Source organism: Typopeltis vanoorti, chromosome 11 (assembly GCF_054136105.1).
Source record: "Typopeltis vanoorti isolate ZY-2024b chromosome 11, IOZ_Tvanoo_1.0, whole genome shotgun sequence".
NCBI classification, from domain to species: domain Eukaryota; kingdom Metazoa; phylum Arthropoda; class Arachnida; order Uropygi; family Thelyphonidae; genus Typopeltis; species Typopeltis vanoorti.
Genome location: NC_143559.1, coordinates 109,630,528 through 109,649,024, shown reverse-complemented (window position 1 = coordinate 109,649,024; position 18,497 = coordinate 109,630,528). Strand labels below are relative to the sequence as shown.

The 18,497-nt window shown below is 35.1% G+C and overlaps 1 protein-coding gene across 2 annotated transcripts in view; it reads left to right on the top strand.

Annotated features, from left to right (window-relative positions):
* rl (Mitogen-activated protein kinase rl) overlaps positions 1 to 18,497 on the top strand; it is a 203,535-nt gene that overhangs the window by 80,176 nt on the left and 104,862 nt on the right. For both annotated transcript variants that reach the window (XM_090400971.1, XM_090400970.1), the window contains exon 5: positions 8,198 to 8,330. In XM_090400971.1, coding sequence (XP_090257097.1) covers positions 8,198 to 8,330 — 133 coding nt within the window. The remainder of the gene's footprint in view (positions 1 to 8,197; positions 8,331 to 18,497) is intronic.

The following is an 18,497-nucleotide window of genomic DNA, read 5'->3' as shown; positions in this document are numbered from 1 at the left end:
CTTGAACTTGCTACGGTGTATTACTGTGGCTTTCTTGCACACCATGCTCTGGATAGACGCCACAGAATATGGTGGAAGAAAGCCACAATAATACACCATAGCAAGTTCAAGTAAACGGATGTAGTCTTTGTGTTCTGAAATTCTGATATTCGCTGTCCTGCCTGTTTGGCCAAAGTAGGACAGCTCAGCTGCAAGGGACCTGGTATACACCAGGTAGGTTTAGGGGAAGTGGTTGGTCTTTAGTGGAGCGGATAAAGGATGCCTATTTTCTATATGGTCTGTAATAAGAGGTCAAGTCATGTTTTCTTAAGATTTTGGTAATTTTTTCCGAAGTGCCTCAGATGTTGGGAATGGTGATGGATTTCGAGTAATCCTTGTTGTGAAGGGCGGGAGGGTTATGATTTACTAATTTCAATATTTTTTGGAAAATATGACTTAACCTCTTGTTGCAAACCATATAGAAAATTGGCATCCCTTATCTGCTCCACTAAAGACCAACCACTTCCCCTAGACCTACGTGGTGTATACCAGGCCTCTTGCAGCTGTCAAACTTTGGCCAAACAGGCAGGACAGCAAATATCAGAATTTCAGAACACAAGGACTACATCTGTTTTCACCAATATAGCCACTCTGGTCTTGCAGACCATGTTCTGGATACACTCCACAGAATACAGTGGAAGAAAGCCACAATAATACACCTTAGCAAGTTCAAGTTTGAAAGACTTTTCATGGAATCAGCCTCAGCCCTAAGAAACATGCCAAACCTCAACAAATTTGGTTGCATGAGACTGCCCCAAATTTGGGAGACATGTGTCATGAGACCTTCAGCCCAACGGTCAAGAATACCTACATAGCCCACTAGGGGGAACCATCAGGACTTTTATGAGAAACGATAGCTTCCTGCTTCGTCCTCATTTACTGTATGTAGTGCCTGCGTGCAGAATATTCTGTTACAAAAATTTTTTAAAACTAGGTTTCATGTTGTTCCTGATTTCAAACAATAACAATTCCCAATAAATTGTTGAGAAATTATGGAATATAATCAGGTTCTGTACTTTTTTGTAGATCTGGAAAATGCATATGACAAGGTGCTCAGAGAAAAGCTTTTCAAAACTCTACAAATTATGAGTAAATGATACATAGCAATATATACTCTGTTGTAGGTCATCAGTTAGAATTGAAGGAAATAAAGGAAGATGGTTTGATATAAAGTCATGAGTAAGCCAAGGATGCACTTTATTGTCATTATGAAAGAAAATGGCATTAAACCTGATATTAGAATGGGACATATCAACTTAGCTCTTTGTTTTATGCAGATGATGTGGTACTCCTTAACACATCATTACAAATGTCAAGGATTCTCTAAATTGAATAATGTTATATTGTGGTCTGCTTTTACTTTTCTTTTTCATAGTTATTTTATTTTATTGTGTTCTCCTTCTTATATCACTTATCTTATTCACAGTTAAATCTATCCACACAATTTGGCCGATTCTTAGAATGATTACGTATATTAAATAAATTGACAAAGGATTGACTTCTGAATAGAGTCCAATCCTCAGCAATAACGTCTGGAGTTACTTCCTATTCAGGTTCTGGCAATATTTATTTGATCAAGCTGTGCCAGCCAGATCCATAGGTTAGAAATTCCTTTCCACCAAGAAGTAACCCTCAGAAAACATACTAAGTAAATCAATCTATTAATTACTCCTCATATCAATTTTTTATCTATCTCTCTTAAAACACTCTAGATTTTAGTCGTGGTCTCTGTCATATAATTCACTCCTGCTCAGATTCAAATATTAGCAAGCGGTGCATTGGATTCAAATCAAGGCACAAAACAGATTAAGATAATCAAGATACATTTATTCAATTCTAAAGATTACACATTTACAATAAAAACACTCAATAGGAATAGAGTTATCCCAAGTTATAAGGTTAGACATAACAACTGTAATTCACATATCACATCTAAGAATAGGCTCATTTCATTACACAAGATTCTAGCTAGCATCCTTTAAATATCTCTACTATCTTACATATGTTCTTAAAACATTCACATCGATAATTCTATAGATCATTACTTATAACAAATTAACTACTACTCATTCACACAAATACTGAGGAAACAGCCATCAGGTTCTAAACACTGGTTTCTAAAATCTCACTATAGTCCTTCCTACAAGTTTAGAGTTATATAACCTAACATCTCGTTTCTTCCATAACACATTATTCCATTCTTTCTTAACAAAGGAATTATAAAGGGGTTTTACATTACCACATTCCTGTAACTTATTTTGTCTATCCTTTCGTTATAATTTCCCTCTGAATGTTCGATCTCATCCTTGGCGATTAACTCACGGGTTAGGTTTGGCCTTCATTGTTCTGTCCTTTCATCGCATTCTCGACTGGAAACAGCATGGATTGAATCAATCCACGTGGACGTATGTGGCGGCTAGTTTCTTCAGGCTTACTAGGAAAAGTACCTAATATTTCTTCGTCTATTCCTTCCACCCAACATCGCGAAATGACAGCAGAGAATAGCTGCCCGCTATCGACTACATCTCGAACTGGAACTCTTCCTGACTCTACCAGAAATTCTCCAGCAACTCCAGATGAACTGCCGGACACTTTCTTTTTTTGCGCCCAGCTCCTATTTCATTTCTATCTTCCTGGAATACTCTGTATGATTGCCATGTCTTCCTGGAAAAACACGTGTGCGTGCCATTCGCACGTAAGCAATTTGCTGTCGGCTATACAATTTATCCGAAGTTGTCGTTAATGGACTTAGATTCTTCGTTATTATGCTCTAACATATATCTTATAGAGAAACTTCTTACATTATAATCTTTTTACAAAAAAATGACATCTTTCACCTTTAATTAATATTACAAAGTTTGTATTAGTATAATTCTTTAAACAAAATTGGTATTTTCACTTATTTACAAGCATTTCCCCTTTTAGTTTTTTTTTTCTTGTTAAATTCTGAATGAGATATTTCTTAGTAAAAATATTTTCATTCAAAATTCAACAATAACACTTGTAACAAATTTGGCATGAAAATCAGCAAAATAAGATAAATTAGCCGAAACCTTAAACTAGCAGTATGTAAGACAATGTTCAAACCAGTTTTATGTTATGGATCTATGATTTGGGTTAAAAATAAAGCACTTGATCAGAGATTAGAGGAGACCACATATATGAGAGTTCTGAGAAAAATTATGAAGTGAGTAGATGGCATCAATGGCAGGATTATATTAAAAATGAAGACATTAGGAAGGAACTTGACTTTACTAGAACAGGAACTACAACATGCCAAATAAATCAACCTTGAGAATACACGTATATAAATATTAAAAAAAAAATATATATATAAACACACACACGCACGCACGCACACACTTACATTCATCACATTCATCACATCACTTGTTATACATACATTATATGGAATGCAGTATTCCAATTTGTCTTGGAATATTGCATCGTTCATTGTTTGGAAATAACGTTTGGATCATGGGATGCACTTAATTACCAAAAACGTCCAAATAATTACTTGCAGCATTTTGGCCATGAAGAGTAATAATGGGGCCAACAGAATACCATGATATAGCTGCCCATCACAGAAATGCCTCTATGTTTTACTGTTGGAATCACACATTCCAGATTGTAGGCTTCCTTGGGTGTTCTCCAAATGTAAACTCGTCCTGATGGAAAACAGCATGAAGGTCTACTCATCTGACCATATCACACGTTTTTTCCAGCTTTATAATGTCCAGGTTTGATAGTCATATACCGTCATTTATGCATATGAGAATTCTTTTCGGTAATCATTTGCAGCTCTATGTGAATATTGGCGTTATGAAGCTCATGTTGGACAGTTTTGTTAAAACAGGTTCTGCAAGATGAATATTCAGTTCTTCTGTTACCTATGATGCAGTAGTTCTGTGATTTTTTTTGAAACAATCCTTCTCTATTCAACGATATCTTTCTGCCATTTTTGATTTTTGCCCACTGTTTCTCTTCGATGATGTTGTCTTGCCATGATCTGTGTATGCCAACATAACCTTAGAAATTCTCAATCTCAATACACCTAATAATGTGGCAGTTTTTTCACTGATGTTCCAGTTAAACATGCACCAAAAATGGGACACAAGTCTCCCATTTTTTGATTTTTTAACATAAATTATCACTCAGTACAGTCAGTAATGCCTTGTATGAGAACTGCGGAGTGTAAACAAAACAAGACCATTCAGTGCTGCCACCACAAGTGTTTTCAGTGTAGCCAACACAAGAAAATTTCTATTCCTAAATATATTAGTGTTTCCATTATTTTGTCAGTTAAGTTGACTTTAGAAATTAGAAATTTTTAGATCACAATTCTAATCAAGATTGGATCAATTGTGAAGAGCTATAACATTCTTCAAAGAGTCTTACAAATTTGCAAGGACTGACATAGAGAATTTTTGGGTTGTTCCATAGGATCCTGTGGCTTGTAGAAACTATGTTCCACAAGACCAGATTACCAAATTAAATTAAGACATTTACATTATGGAGACATGATAAACCAGTTATTTGTGTACATGAATAGAAAGTGTCTGTAAAGTATGCTGAATTTTTCAGACCAAGACCAGATTTTTGAGATATGCTGTCTGTTATACAGTTCTCATTCTATCAAAAAATGATTGACTTCAAACTGGGAAAAATGGACAAGTTTTGTTATAGCAGTTTTTAATAAAATGAAAGTTTTGTTAAAACTTGCAGAGGAAGCAATGAGCAGAACCCAGACATTTCACTGGTTTTCCATTTCAAAAATTGAGCAACACCTAAAGTACATGCTGAATGTTATTTTGGCATTCATAGACATTTGCCTTGCTGATTTATTCCTAAGGATGAAACTGTTAACTACATTTTTCTTCAGTTATTTTGCAGCATGTGTTGGAAGGTACAATGGAATATCTAGATGCTCAGAAAAATAGTGTGTGAAGTATGTAGGGATTGGTTTCTCTATTCTGGTAGCATTCACATTACCAAACTCATTACAAACTGCTTTGTTTGTAGGAATTTCTGTTAAAAAAAAAAGAAAAGAAAAACAGCATGACTATTGTTCTGCACCCTCCTTATTCTACAAATTTGGGTAATCCTGTGACTTTTTCCCATGTTACTACTGAAGCCAAGAGAATGACATCATTGTGATCTGAGGTGGCTAATGCAGGCACTTGATCAAGTTCAGAATACTTGCCTTTGGAAAATTATTTCAACAGTGATGCAAATGATGGACTTGCTGTATCATACTGAAAGGCATGAGGACATCTTGGAATAATGGATAAATGATGCCATCTTAGACAAAATAATACATATTCATCTAGAACATTTTGATCTCTCTCTTTCATGTATAGTTGTAAATTTTAGAAATATCTACCAACTTAATGGACAAAATTCCAGTAATTATATGTATGGCTATCAGAATTATTTATCTGTTTAAAGAAAATGTTAGAAAGAGACATTTCATAAATACACTTCATGTTAAATTATGGATGACATAATGATGTTGGTGTGTGTGTGTCCTTTCCATTCACACTTTGATTGTACCTCCCATTTTGGAATAGATGACTGATTTTGTAGTTGGACTACATCTGTAATTACAAAAATTTTGTCCATTCATTCTAAATACTAGATGTTATTAGATGTTATCCATGACCTCCCTAGAGTCATGGAATGCAGCAGTCAAGTTCCACTTTGGACACCACAAACTGTTGTGTACTCCCTGTTCAAATCAATTACTATCTGAACTCCCATTATTTTTTCAGGCAGTGCATATCATGCATCCATCACTCTTCTTGCAGAAGATTTCACACTCTTGCTCGTCATAATGTCATTGTTCTTGTCCCCCCCCCCCCGTTTTGCTGGGGGGGGGGACAGGAACAATGACTCTTAAATATCTTTCAACAGCTTAAATGCCTCAATCTTGTCACCTCTTCATTTTCTATCTACCAACTCTGCAAATTATGTGCCCTGAGTTTATCCTCGTAGCCAGAGTTCCCCAATCCTGCTTATTCAGTATCAACAATGCCCCTAGGTTGTTAAAACCTTGGTTCAAATCCTGCCAAGGATTCATAACCTTTATAAGAGCTTTTCAACTAAAGGTGGATAAACCAATCTCATGTGGTGGTGGCAGGGTTCTTCCTCCTGGAAACTGGGATTTTTCATCCCTTAAAACAGCCAGAAGAAATGCACAATTTACAGACATACTCTCTCTTCATAGCCTTAGTTGCTTTGGTCATAAAAACAACCAACCAACCCCAATCCTGAAATCATTTTTGTCAACCATATTTCTAGTTTCTTTCATCCTTTCAAATCCTGGTGGTCGGATATGAGCAGTAATATGATCTGATTAGGATCTTATATAAACAAGTAAAATTTTTTTTTTTTTTTTTTTTTAAATTCACTGATACACAGATGTGTGCAGCACACTATCATTTTACACTTTAAGTCAAATGATCCGTTATCAGGTAAGCTGACTTTTCCTATACCTAATTTTACTGGGATAGGACTGTTAATTTTGTACCCATAGTGCTTATATATTCTGTCATTGCATTTGGCCAGTTTTGCAGCCATTAAAGTACTTATTGGAAAGACATAATGCAGCATCTCCTTAGAAAGTTATTAGTGTCAGTCCATGATAGGATAATTTATTAAGCTGAATGCCTTCTTTTTTGGATAGTATCAAGCATTTTTAGGGAGATTTTAGGTTTTTATAAACCATGAACACCACCAATAGATTACTTCTTTTTTTTCTTAATCTGTTCTTTGCACATGTTGCAAAACCTATAAATGCATCAGCACTAATTTGTGTGTGAATCTGATATAAAAATAAGTGGTATAAAATATGTTGAAAGTTTATTTTTTCACTTGGTTAGAGTATAATATAATAAAATTAGTTTAATCCTTTATCCAAGTGTGAGCAAACAAAGTTTGCGCCTGAAGTATCTTCAGGACTAGGGTAAGGTGATACAACACCAGGGCAACTTGTTGCAAAGGTGGAGAAAGCTACCAACACTCCTATCTCAGTATCTCCTATAATGCAAAACACATCTCCTTGCGGATATGTCTAATGTTATGCATTAAAGGAAGGCCACTGCCCAGACTAGTTTCGACCTTTATTGAGGTCGAATGGGAGTTCATGTCTCTCATCATCGGCCTTTGGAGAATAAAGCATGCTGAGGCCTGGCTCCCACTGAAGAGACCTCAATAAAGGTCGAAACAACACCAGGGATACAACACCAGGGCAACTCGTTGCAAAGGTGGAGAAAGCTACCACTAGGGCCTGGCTCCCACTGAAGAGACCTCAATAAAGGTCGAAACTAGTCTGGGCAGTGGCCTTCCTTTAATGCATAACATTAGACATATCCGCAAGGAGATGTGTTTTGCATTATAGGAGATACTGAGATAGGAGTGTTGGTAGCTTTCTCCACCTTTGCAACGAGTTTCCCTGGTGTTGTATCACCTTACCCTAGTCCTGAAGATACTTCAGGCGCAAACTTTGTTTGCTCACACTTGGATAAAGGATTAAACTAATTTTATTATGGTATAAAATATATACAATATTTTGTATGTTTATATGGTTTTTATACCATATAAACATACCAAATATTGTATTGATACTGACATTCAAACAGAATATCAGTACAGTATGAATACTCCAATCATATTCTTTGTATATATATATAAGGGGAGGAAATGACATACACTGCATTGATTGCATAATTATTCAACTTGAATTATATCAAAATTATCAACTACTGTTTGGAAAGAAGACTGGTTCGTTCTTTTATTTCACATTTCATTGCTAGGATATAACAGCCTACTTGGGAAAAAAAAGTGAGATCTTGTCCATTAGTGGAAGGTTTGGTTTGGTTTCCTACAGTGGGATTTCTTTTAAAATAGTATTAATGCTATGGGGTTTCAGATTCAAACTGGGAATTGTGGCTTTTGAATAGTAGCTTGTTTTATTGAGTGAAGTATTTGTAATGTATTAGATGGATAGAGGATTGATTGTATTTTAATATTTCTATAATTTTGTCTGTTTCTTCAGTGTGTGTGCATGTGTGTGGGAGAGAGAGAGAGAGAGAGAGAGAGAGAGAGATTTTGTTTGTTATAGAATGTTTTTAACCACGCTTATTATTTTCTGATTTAGATATGTGACTTCGGTTTAGCACGAGTTGCTGACCCAGATCATGATCATACAGGTTTTCTTACAGAATATGTAGCAACACGGTGGTACAGAGCTCCTGAAATAATGCTTAATAGTAAGGGCTACACAAAGTCAAGTATCCTTTTACTTGTACAGTTGACTGGTGCTGTAGTGATTAATAATTTTTATAACATCATAAACAGTCTTGGTGGTGTTATAATTTTTTTTAAAATTCTAATTAATAATAGTCATTAGTTAACATACACTTCCTAGTTTTTTCAGTTTATTATTTCATATTTTTGAAGTGTATTTTAAAAATTAATTTTCATTAGGAAAGAGAATATGAAAGTTATAGAAAAATTATTAATTCTATCTTTATTACAATATTAATAAAAAAAAAAGTGTAAATCGTACAAAATCATTAATAAACATAAACTGTTATATTATAAATATTTGTCTTCTATGATAAATTCCATGATGTGCTACTAGTTTGCTAATGTTATAACCAGGCATTAAATCACATAGCTTGGTGTAGCATGCAGTGTGTGTCACCTTTTGACTTTCCATTATGTGCCTCATAAAGTATGTGATTTATACAGATGCAATGAGAAAGAGTTGCAGAAAGATGCAAAAATGAAGCATGATGAAATAAAGATCGAGTCTGCTATCTGGGTATGATAGGACAGAATTGGGAAGGATATTGATTGCTAAGGAGTCACTTGAAAGATGGTTCGAGAAGAATGGTGTGCAGGGTTTAGAATCGGTACACAATAAATAACGGAAAAAACTCACGTAGAAAGATTATTTATTAATATAATTTTCGCCTGTGTGTCACAGGCATCTTCAGTACATTAAGCTCAAAATTAAACACGAACTGACAATTCCAAAAAGCGCCACCTAAGTAGCTGGTGTAAGATAACTAAAAAGGTCAATAACTTTCCTAAAAAATTAATACAATAAAAAGTTAGGAAAGATTAGCTGATTTGTAAAGTACTATCTCCCATAAAGCGGATAGACATAAGCCGTCGGATCTGTTTAAGTTAGGAGAATGAAGTAGAGTTTCACATGTTTCTTTATAAAGGCATTCCACGAGAAACTGACTTTTGTGAAGAACTCTTGTCTTTCTCTAATGAACTCTGTGTCTAGTGAAGATGGCATGTTCAGAAAGTCCAGACTTTTCAGGTTTAAAGTATTCAATATAAGATTGGTGTTCTTCTAGCCGAATAGAGGCAGATCTTCCTGTTTGTCCAAAATAAGATAATCCACAAGAGCACGGAATCTGGTAGACACCTGGGTGATTAAGATGTGGAAGCTTGTCCTTAGGAGAAGTGAGAAAGGTGGAGATTTTTCTAAATGGTCGAAAGGCAACAAGAATATTCAGTGGTTTTAAAACTTTTGCTATACGTTCACTGATGCCTTGTACATAAGGGATAGTAATGCGCGTTATTTCCTCTGTGTTTGAAGAGGAAGACATATTAAAACTACTCAAAGTTCTTTTAATGAAGCAATTCTTATAACCATTAGATAGAAATGAAGAAGTTATGTATTGTAGTTCTTCCTGTAAAAGATCGTCTGTAGAACAAAAGGAGTGGGCCCGATGAACCAGTGTTTTAATAGTTCCTGCCTTTTGACTGGGATGGTGATGAGATTCTGCATGGATATAATGGCCTGTATGTGTCTTCTTTCTATAAACTGAGAAATGTAGGTTACCATCTGGTTGGCGAAGAATTAGAAGATTTAAAAAGGCTAACTGCTTATTTGATTTTACTTCTAGGGTAAACTTGATCCTACGATGAAATGCGTTTAACTTAGTGAGAAATTGTGGAAGTTCATCAGAAGAGCCATTCCATACAGCAAAAATGTCATCGACATATCTGAACCAATGCGTAGGTCTGGCAGAAATATTGTCAAAGATACGTTGTTCAAAATGTTCCATAAAGAAATTGGAGATAGCAGGAGAAAGAGGATTACCCATTGCTGTTCCTTCAATTTGTTGATACAACTTATTTTTAAAGGAAAAATAACCAGAATTTATTACAAAATCAAATACGCTTACAATGTCCGAAGGAAATTCCTGTTGTAGTAATTCAATACTTTCCGAAAGAGGCACATTTGTAAATAAAGAAACAACATCTAAACTGATCATGATATCAGAAACGTCCAAATGAAGATCTGAAATTTTATTTTTGAAATCCAAAGTATTTTTTATATAAGTATCAGTTCTTCTAGTTGAAGAGGAGAGTAAATTAGATAAAAATTTTGAGATTTTGTAAGTGGGGCAACCTATACAATCTATGACTGGTCTCAACGGAATGCCTGGGTTATGAACTTTCGGAAGACCATACAATCTAGGTGGATGACCGAAGAAGGTTTTAAGTTTATTCTTTTGATCTTCATTCCATGTAGATACATTATCTATAAGAGAATTAAGTCTCTTTAATTGACTCCGGGTAGGATCCGATGTAAGAGGCCTATAAGTTGAATAGTCACGAAGTAAAAGAGACATTTTTCTCTTATATTCCTTCCTATCTTGAATCACTATAGCCTTCCCCTTATCAGCTTTCGTAATTATTAAATTATTGTTATTCTTCAGTGATTTCAATGCTTTAAACTCAGAGTAAGAAAGATTAGGACGAGGAGGCTTGTCATGAAAAATAATTTGTGCACATTCAAAACGTAATCTGTTGCTGTTTTTTGGGATAAGGATCGAATACCCCTGTCTATGTTATGAAAAAAATCCATAATTGGCACCTTATTCGGCGTAATAACAGCGAAATCATATCCTTTTGATAAAACAAAACGTTCACAGTCTGTTAGTGGACGTCCGGAAACATTTATGACTACTTTATCTATATCAATAGTATTATTACTGGATCTAGGTAAGCTACATGGAATGAAGATCAAAAGAAAAAACTTAAAACCTTCTTCGGTCGTCCACCTAGATTGTATGGTCTTCCGAAAGTTCATAAACCAGGCATTCCATTGAGACCAGTCGTAGATTGTATAGGTTGCCCACTTACAAAATCTCAAAATTTTTATCTAATTTACTCTCCTCTTCAACTAGAAGAACTGATACTTATATAAAAAATACTTTGGATTTCAAAAATAAAATTTCAGATCTTCATTTGGACGTTTCTGATATCATGATCAGTTTAGATGTTGTTTCTTTATTTACAAATGTGCCTCTTTCGGAAAGTATTGAATTACTACAACAGGAATTTCCTTCGGACATTGTAAGCGTATTTGATTTTGTAATAAATTCTGGTTATTTTTCCTTTAAAAATAAGTTGTATCAACAAATTGAAGGAACAGCAATGGGTAATCCTCTTTCTCCTGCTATCTCCAATTTCTTTATGGAACATTTTGAACAACGTATCTTTGACAATATTTCTGCCAGACCTATGCATTGGTTCAGATATGTTGATGACATTTTTGCATGGAATGGCTCTTCTGATGAACTTCAACAATTTCTCACTGAGTTAAACGCATTTCATCCTAGGATCAAGTTTACCCTAGAAGTAGAATCAAATAAGCAGTTAGCCTTTTTAAATCTTCTAATTCTTCGCCAACCAGATGGTAACCTACATTTCTCAGTTTATAGAAAGAAGATGCATACTGGCCATTATATCCATGCGGAATCTCATCACCATCCCAGTCAAAAGGCAGGAACTATTAAAACACTGGTTCATCGGGCCCACTCCTTTTGTTCTACAGACGATCTTTTACAGAAAGAACTACAATACATAACTTCTTCCTTTCTATCTAATGGTTATAAGAATTGCTTCATTAAAAGAACTTTGAGTAGTTTTAATATGTCTTCCTCTTCGAACACAGAGGAAATAACGCGCATTACTATCTCTTATGTACAAGGCATCAGTGAACGTATAGCAAAAGTTTTAAAACCACTGAATATTCTTGTTGCCTTTCGACCGTTTAGAAAAATCTCCACCTTTTTCACTTCTAAGGACAAGCTTCCACATCTTAATCACCCAGGTGTCTACCAGATTCTGTGCTCTTGTGGATTATCTTATTTCGGACAAACAGGAAGATCTGCCTCTATTCTGCTAGAAGAATACCAATCTTATATTGAATACTTTAAACCTGAAAAGTCTGGACTTTCTGAACATGCCATCTTCACTAGACACAGAGTTCATTGGAGAAAGACAAGAGTTCTTCACAAAAGTCAGTTTCTCATGGAACGCCTTTATAAAGAAACATGTGAAACTCTACTTCATTCTCCTAACTTAAACAGATCCGACGGCTTACGTCTATCCCCTTTATGGGAGTAGTACTTTACAAATCAGCTAATCTTTCCTGACTTTTTATTGTATTAATTTTTTAGGAAAGTTATTGACCTTTTTAGTTATCTTAACACCAGCTACTTAGGTGGCGCCTTTTGAAATTGTCAGTTAGTGTTTAATTTTGAGCTTAATGTACTGAAGATGCCTGTGACACACAGGCGAAAATTATACTAATAAATAATCTTTCTACGTGAGTTTTTTCCGTTATTTATTGTGTACCGATATGTCTATTCATGGTTTACCTCTTTTAAAACGTGTGTGTGTGTGTGTGTCTTATGGACCGCATTTGAATGGTTTTGGATTTTGTTATTTGGAGTGAGAACTTGAAAGTGCAAATTCAGGGAAACTAGAGATTTTTTTTGGGGGGGGGGGGAGAATCCAGTCAAGTTTGTATCTAGCTGCCCCTGAGACAAATGAGTGATCATCAAGAATGATCAAATGATCAATAAAGATTTGGTACAGTTTCTTACATTTTGAATCTGAATGAGTTGGTAATGGCATTGTGCAAGGGTTGCATTGGACCCAAGAGGATGCGGAAATGCATGTACACAAATGCTAGAGGTATCAGAAATAAAAGAGAAGAGTTTTTTTGCATTGGTCAGTTCATGTATCTCTATTATTTTCTGGTTGACTGAAAAATGATAGTTACAGGGATAGAATGCAAGGGTATTATATTGTTCAGAGAAGATAAAGGGAATAGGACAGGAGGTGGGGTATTATAAATGGTAGCTGAGGAACTTCAACCAACAAAAAGTAACAGTTAAAGAGGATTTAGATCTGAGGAAGATGGTTCATTTCATCTGGCATAAGATAGAGGCCAGCAGGTCAAAACATATTGCTGCTATAGATCAGGGATTCCAGAGTAAGATATGGATGCCATGCATTGGCAGATTAGCACAATGAGTGCATGCCAAGTAATTATATGAGGGACTTAGATTGAAAGGAGGAAGATGCAAAGAGAATTTATATAGTTAATAATGAATAATTACCTAAAATAGCATATATCATGAAAAGACTAGGGATTTGAGAATGTTGTAATAGCATCAGAAATATAAATATGGTGTGACTTGTCTTGTTCTGGGAAGTTGCTCAACATGTTGAATTCTCAGTCATAAAGAATTTTTGTGGAACTGCAAAGCTGGTGATTATGACAAACTTAGGTGGCAGCTTGGAGTAGTGCCATGGCATAAGAAGCTACAAGAAGAGAATGTGAATAGTGCATGGGAAGTGGTCAGGAATGGTTGAGAAAGGCATTATTGGACTGCATACCTAAGGTCAGGAGGATAAGCCGAGTAGTGATATAAAGCAGGAGCTGCACTTAGGGAGTATAAAGAAAAAAGTGATCAGCATGCTCTTACCATAAGCAAGAAGGGTAACTAGTATGACAAGGAAGGCTAAATCAGATTATGAGAGAAAATTAGCTAAGTAGGCTGAAGTAGATTCAAAAGGGGAAGAATGATTATGGTAGGATAATTTTACTGTGCTGATGTTAGGAAAGTGACAGAAGCAGAAGAAATAGTTGTGCTACTAAGTGATCACTTGGCAATGGTGTATCATCTAGGTGGAGACTTTTCAGTTACTGATGTGACAGATTGAGGTAGAAAAACTAGAGATGCTTAGCATATTGAAAAATATCAATGTAAATATGGTGTGACTGGATAGCATGCTGGCCCAAGAACATGCAAGAGAACTGCAGTGCCTCATACAAAGTTATTATTAAACAACTTATCCACAGGATATCCACTGTAAGTGTCAGCTCTGGCAAGGTTCCATGAGAGGGAAAGAGGATAAGATGGTTCCATTACATAAAGGTGACTCCATACAAAAGTAGCAAATTGCAGACGAATTAATATCTCAGAGGTGGTGGTGGTTAAAGTATTGGGAAAGTTGGTTCCAGGTAAAATTCAGGAATGGCTGGATAGAAATATATGGTGGGCTTTCTGAAAGGTAGGTCCTGTCTTGGTAATTTATTCACATTTTATAATAAAATGATGGCAGAATTAGATAAAGAAAATGGTTTTGCCATGATACTGCTGGACTTTTCAAAGGTATTTGGCAGAATACCATGTGGAAAACTATTATATAAGTTAGAGCAAATGAGAACGGATGTGAAGTTTCTGGCTTGGATAGGGGTTACTGCCTGACATACACCAGGAAATAGTATATGGCAGAATGAAATCTAAGAGAATGAGGATAATGGTGGACAGAGTTAAAGTTCAGAGAGAGAATATTGCAAGCGTTGATAAAAGCTCAAAGGATTACTTGAATGGTGAAAAACATAATAATTAGTAAAGATAAGGAGGTTATTATCCTTCTTTATAAGACTGTGGTTTGGCTTCATTTACAACTATGGTGCAAGATTTGGTCATCTTGGTTTTTTATGGATCAGGAGGTGGTATAGAGTATTCAGAGATGAGTGACTAATCTGGTGACAGGTCTGTAGCATGCTCCCTGTAAACATAGGTTGAAGGTGTGTGGATTGAAAACTTTAATTGATAGGTGGAAAAGAGGGCCATGATAGAAACTTATGCATTATTAACAGAGTTCTGTGAGTTGACACAAAAGAAAATTTTCACTACATGATAATAGAGAGAACTAGGGGGTCACCCTAGGAATTTGTGTAAGAATGTGGCTTGGAGAGTAGTGAATGAGTGGAATGACGTGCCAGAATTAGTTTTGAGTGCCCTGGCATTGAATGAGTTTAATGAGAGGTATGATAGGTACTTGTTGTGAATAACGGTTAACCTGGGTCTCCTGCAGTGATCATCTCTCCATGGATATACTCATCATGAAATTCCTGACAAGTACCCTCAGAGGGTGTACAGGATATTATGATGGTATTACATGAAAAAGTTACATCATTATTAATTTCCTATCAACAATTTTCCTCCACATTAATCTGTTATCTGTTAAAACTCTAATATTGTCATATCTTATATTTCAGTTTTCTAAGACTGTCTGCACACAAGTTATTCCAGGACTCTGGTTTATGGGAATTTATACAAATTTGGTGTTTTGAATCCTTGCAAAACTTTGTATCATTCCAAGTTTAATTTAAATCAGAACATTGCAGGGATACTAAGGATAAAACTTGTTAGAATTATATTTCAAGAATTCTGCTCTGGCTGTATTGAATTTAATAAAATATAGGAGTTAAAATATACAGGGTGTCCATGTGGTTTGCAAATCATTTCATGGATTTTCATTTTGCAAAAATGATTTGACCTGATACGAATAATTGCACATTGGTAGAATGGAATTTAGTGACATTTGTTTTTTTTAGGATTTCTATTGAAGAGTGTCAAATCATCGTGGTTTTGATTTCATTTTCATTATAAAATATTACCACCAGAAACATTTAATATTTTTATTGTAAATTTTTTGCTAAGTTCATAGCCATTTTCAATATACTGTTATAGGAAAACACACACACAAAAAAAGAACAATTTATAATGAATGTTTAGTTTCTTGATCATCTAACTAGAGTAATTATTTGGACAATAGATCAAGTGTTAACTAATAAATATTTATTAAACCTACTAGTTTCACCAAACTTTAACTGTTGGCATCTTCAGGGTACAAGCACTTAGATTAAAAAACATTACACAAATATGAATAACTGTAAAATTCTAACGATTATAGTTACAAACTAAAATAGCATTGAGCGTGAGTGATACACGTATCGCATGTACATGATTAACTAGTTGTTGCTAAGGAACGTTCTGTAGTTTGCATTGAAGTTCATTTCCTGTGTGATAAGAGATCTAATTAGGTGTTCCATATCTCTGGGAGTATTAAACCCTGGTTCCTGTTAAAGTTATCAACAGAGTGAGCGACTGTAGCTGCTTCTTTAAACATTTGGGATGCTGGTCTTCTTCTATGTAAGGCGAACAGCTTTTATCCCACTCAATGACATGGTTAGTTATAGAAAAATGAGATAACAGGCCTGATATGTCTTGTCTGTTGTTTTTGATGTAACCAATGTGCTCCTTCTATCTAATTTCGAGGCTTCTTGATGTCTGCTCGATGTAACTTGTACCACATGAGCATGGAATATTGTAAGCTCCAGCATATTTATAGAAAGGATGGTTATCTTGAGGAATCTTAGTAGTTTGCAAATTGTTTTTATAGGTTTGAATGTCACTCTTATTTTGTGTGGTTTGAGGAGACCAGGAAGCTTGTTGGATATGCCACTCACATACATACGGAATTGCAATAGTTTGATATATTGAGTATCCTCTCGCTCTCTTTGTGGTGGTTCAGAGAAAAGGATTTTGTTGATGAGTCTTCGTGGGTAGCTGTTCAAGTACAGATTATTAGATATCAATGTTAACTTGTCTTGAAGATCCTTGTTATCTGTTGTGATGCAGACAGCTCTTTTCTTTAACATGTGTACTATGCTGAGTTTGTGAGAAATATGGTGAGAGGCGCTGAAATGTAGATAGTGACCTGTATTTGTAGATTTCCTGTAAACTGCTAGTTTATATGACCATTAATTTGCTTCTTAATTGAGATGTCTAAGAATGGCAGTTGTTTGTTTCTTTGAAGTTCCAGAGTAAATTTAATAGAATGATGAATGGAATTGATCTTATTGAGGAGGTCAAGCTATCTACATTTCAGCTCCTCACACCATATTTCTCATAAACTCAGCGTAGTACATATGTTAAAGAAAAGAGCTGTCCGCATCACAACAGAGGATCTTCAAGACGAGTTAACATTGATATCTAATATTCTGTACTTGAATGGCTACCCACGAAGACTCGTCAACAAAATCCTTTTCTCTGAACCACCACAAAGAGAGCGAGAGGATGCTCAATATATCAAAACTATCACAATTCTGTATGTGAGTGGCATCTCCAACAAGCTTGCTAGTCTCCTCAAACCACACAAATAAGAGTGACATTCAAACCTATAAAAACAATTTGTAAACTACTAAGATCTCCAAAAGATAACCATCCTTTCTATAAATATGCTGGAGTTTCCTATATGCCATGCTCATGTGGTTCAAGTTACATCGAGCAGACATCAAGAAGCCTCGAAATTAGACAGAAGAAGCACATTGGTTAAGTCAAAAACAACAGACAAGACATATCAGGCCTGTCATCTCATTTTTCTATAACTAACCATGTCATTGAGTGGGATAAAAGCTGTTCCACTTACATAGAAGAAGACTACCACTCCTGAATGTTTAAAGAAGCAGCTACAGTCGCTCGCTCTGTTGATAACCTTAACAGGAACCAGGGTTTAATACTCCCAGAGATATAGAAAGCCCTAATTAGATCTCTTAACACACAGGAAATGAACTTCAATGCAAACTACAGAACGTTCCTTAGCAACAACTAGTTAATCATGTACACGCGATACGTTTATCACTCACATTCAATGCTATTTTAGTTTGTAACTATAATTGTTAGAATTTTACAGTTATTCATATTTGTGTAATGTTTTTTAACCTAAGTGCTTGTACCTTGAAGATGCCAACAGCTAAAGTTTGGTGAAACTAGTAGGTTTAATAAATATTTATTAGTTAACACTTGATCTATTCCAAAGAACAATTTAATTGAAAGCACATGATATTATGTGCAATATCAGATGCAGGAAAATGACATAATATCACGTGCCTTCAATTAAATTGTTCTTTTTTGAGATTTCCTATAACTGTAAATTGACAAGCTATGAAACTTAGTCAAAAATATTTCAATAAAAATATTAAATGTGTTTCTGATATTAATATTTTATAATGAATTCTTCCACTTATGTCTCAATTTTCAGATGAATTTGGTTTGCTTTTGAATTTGGCAAAATAAGCATAATGAAATTTTATGCCTGGAATTCATATGCTAAATAGAAGTCAGAGTTTAATAGACTGCATAATGACATGCTCATCTGATTTTTACAAAAGCATGACCGCAGAATGTTCTGAATAATATAATTATGTCACAAGACGTCATAATGATTCTCACAAAAATAACAAAAATATGAACACTCACAAATTCAGTGTG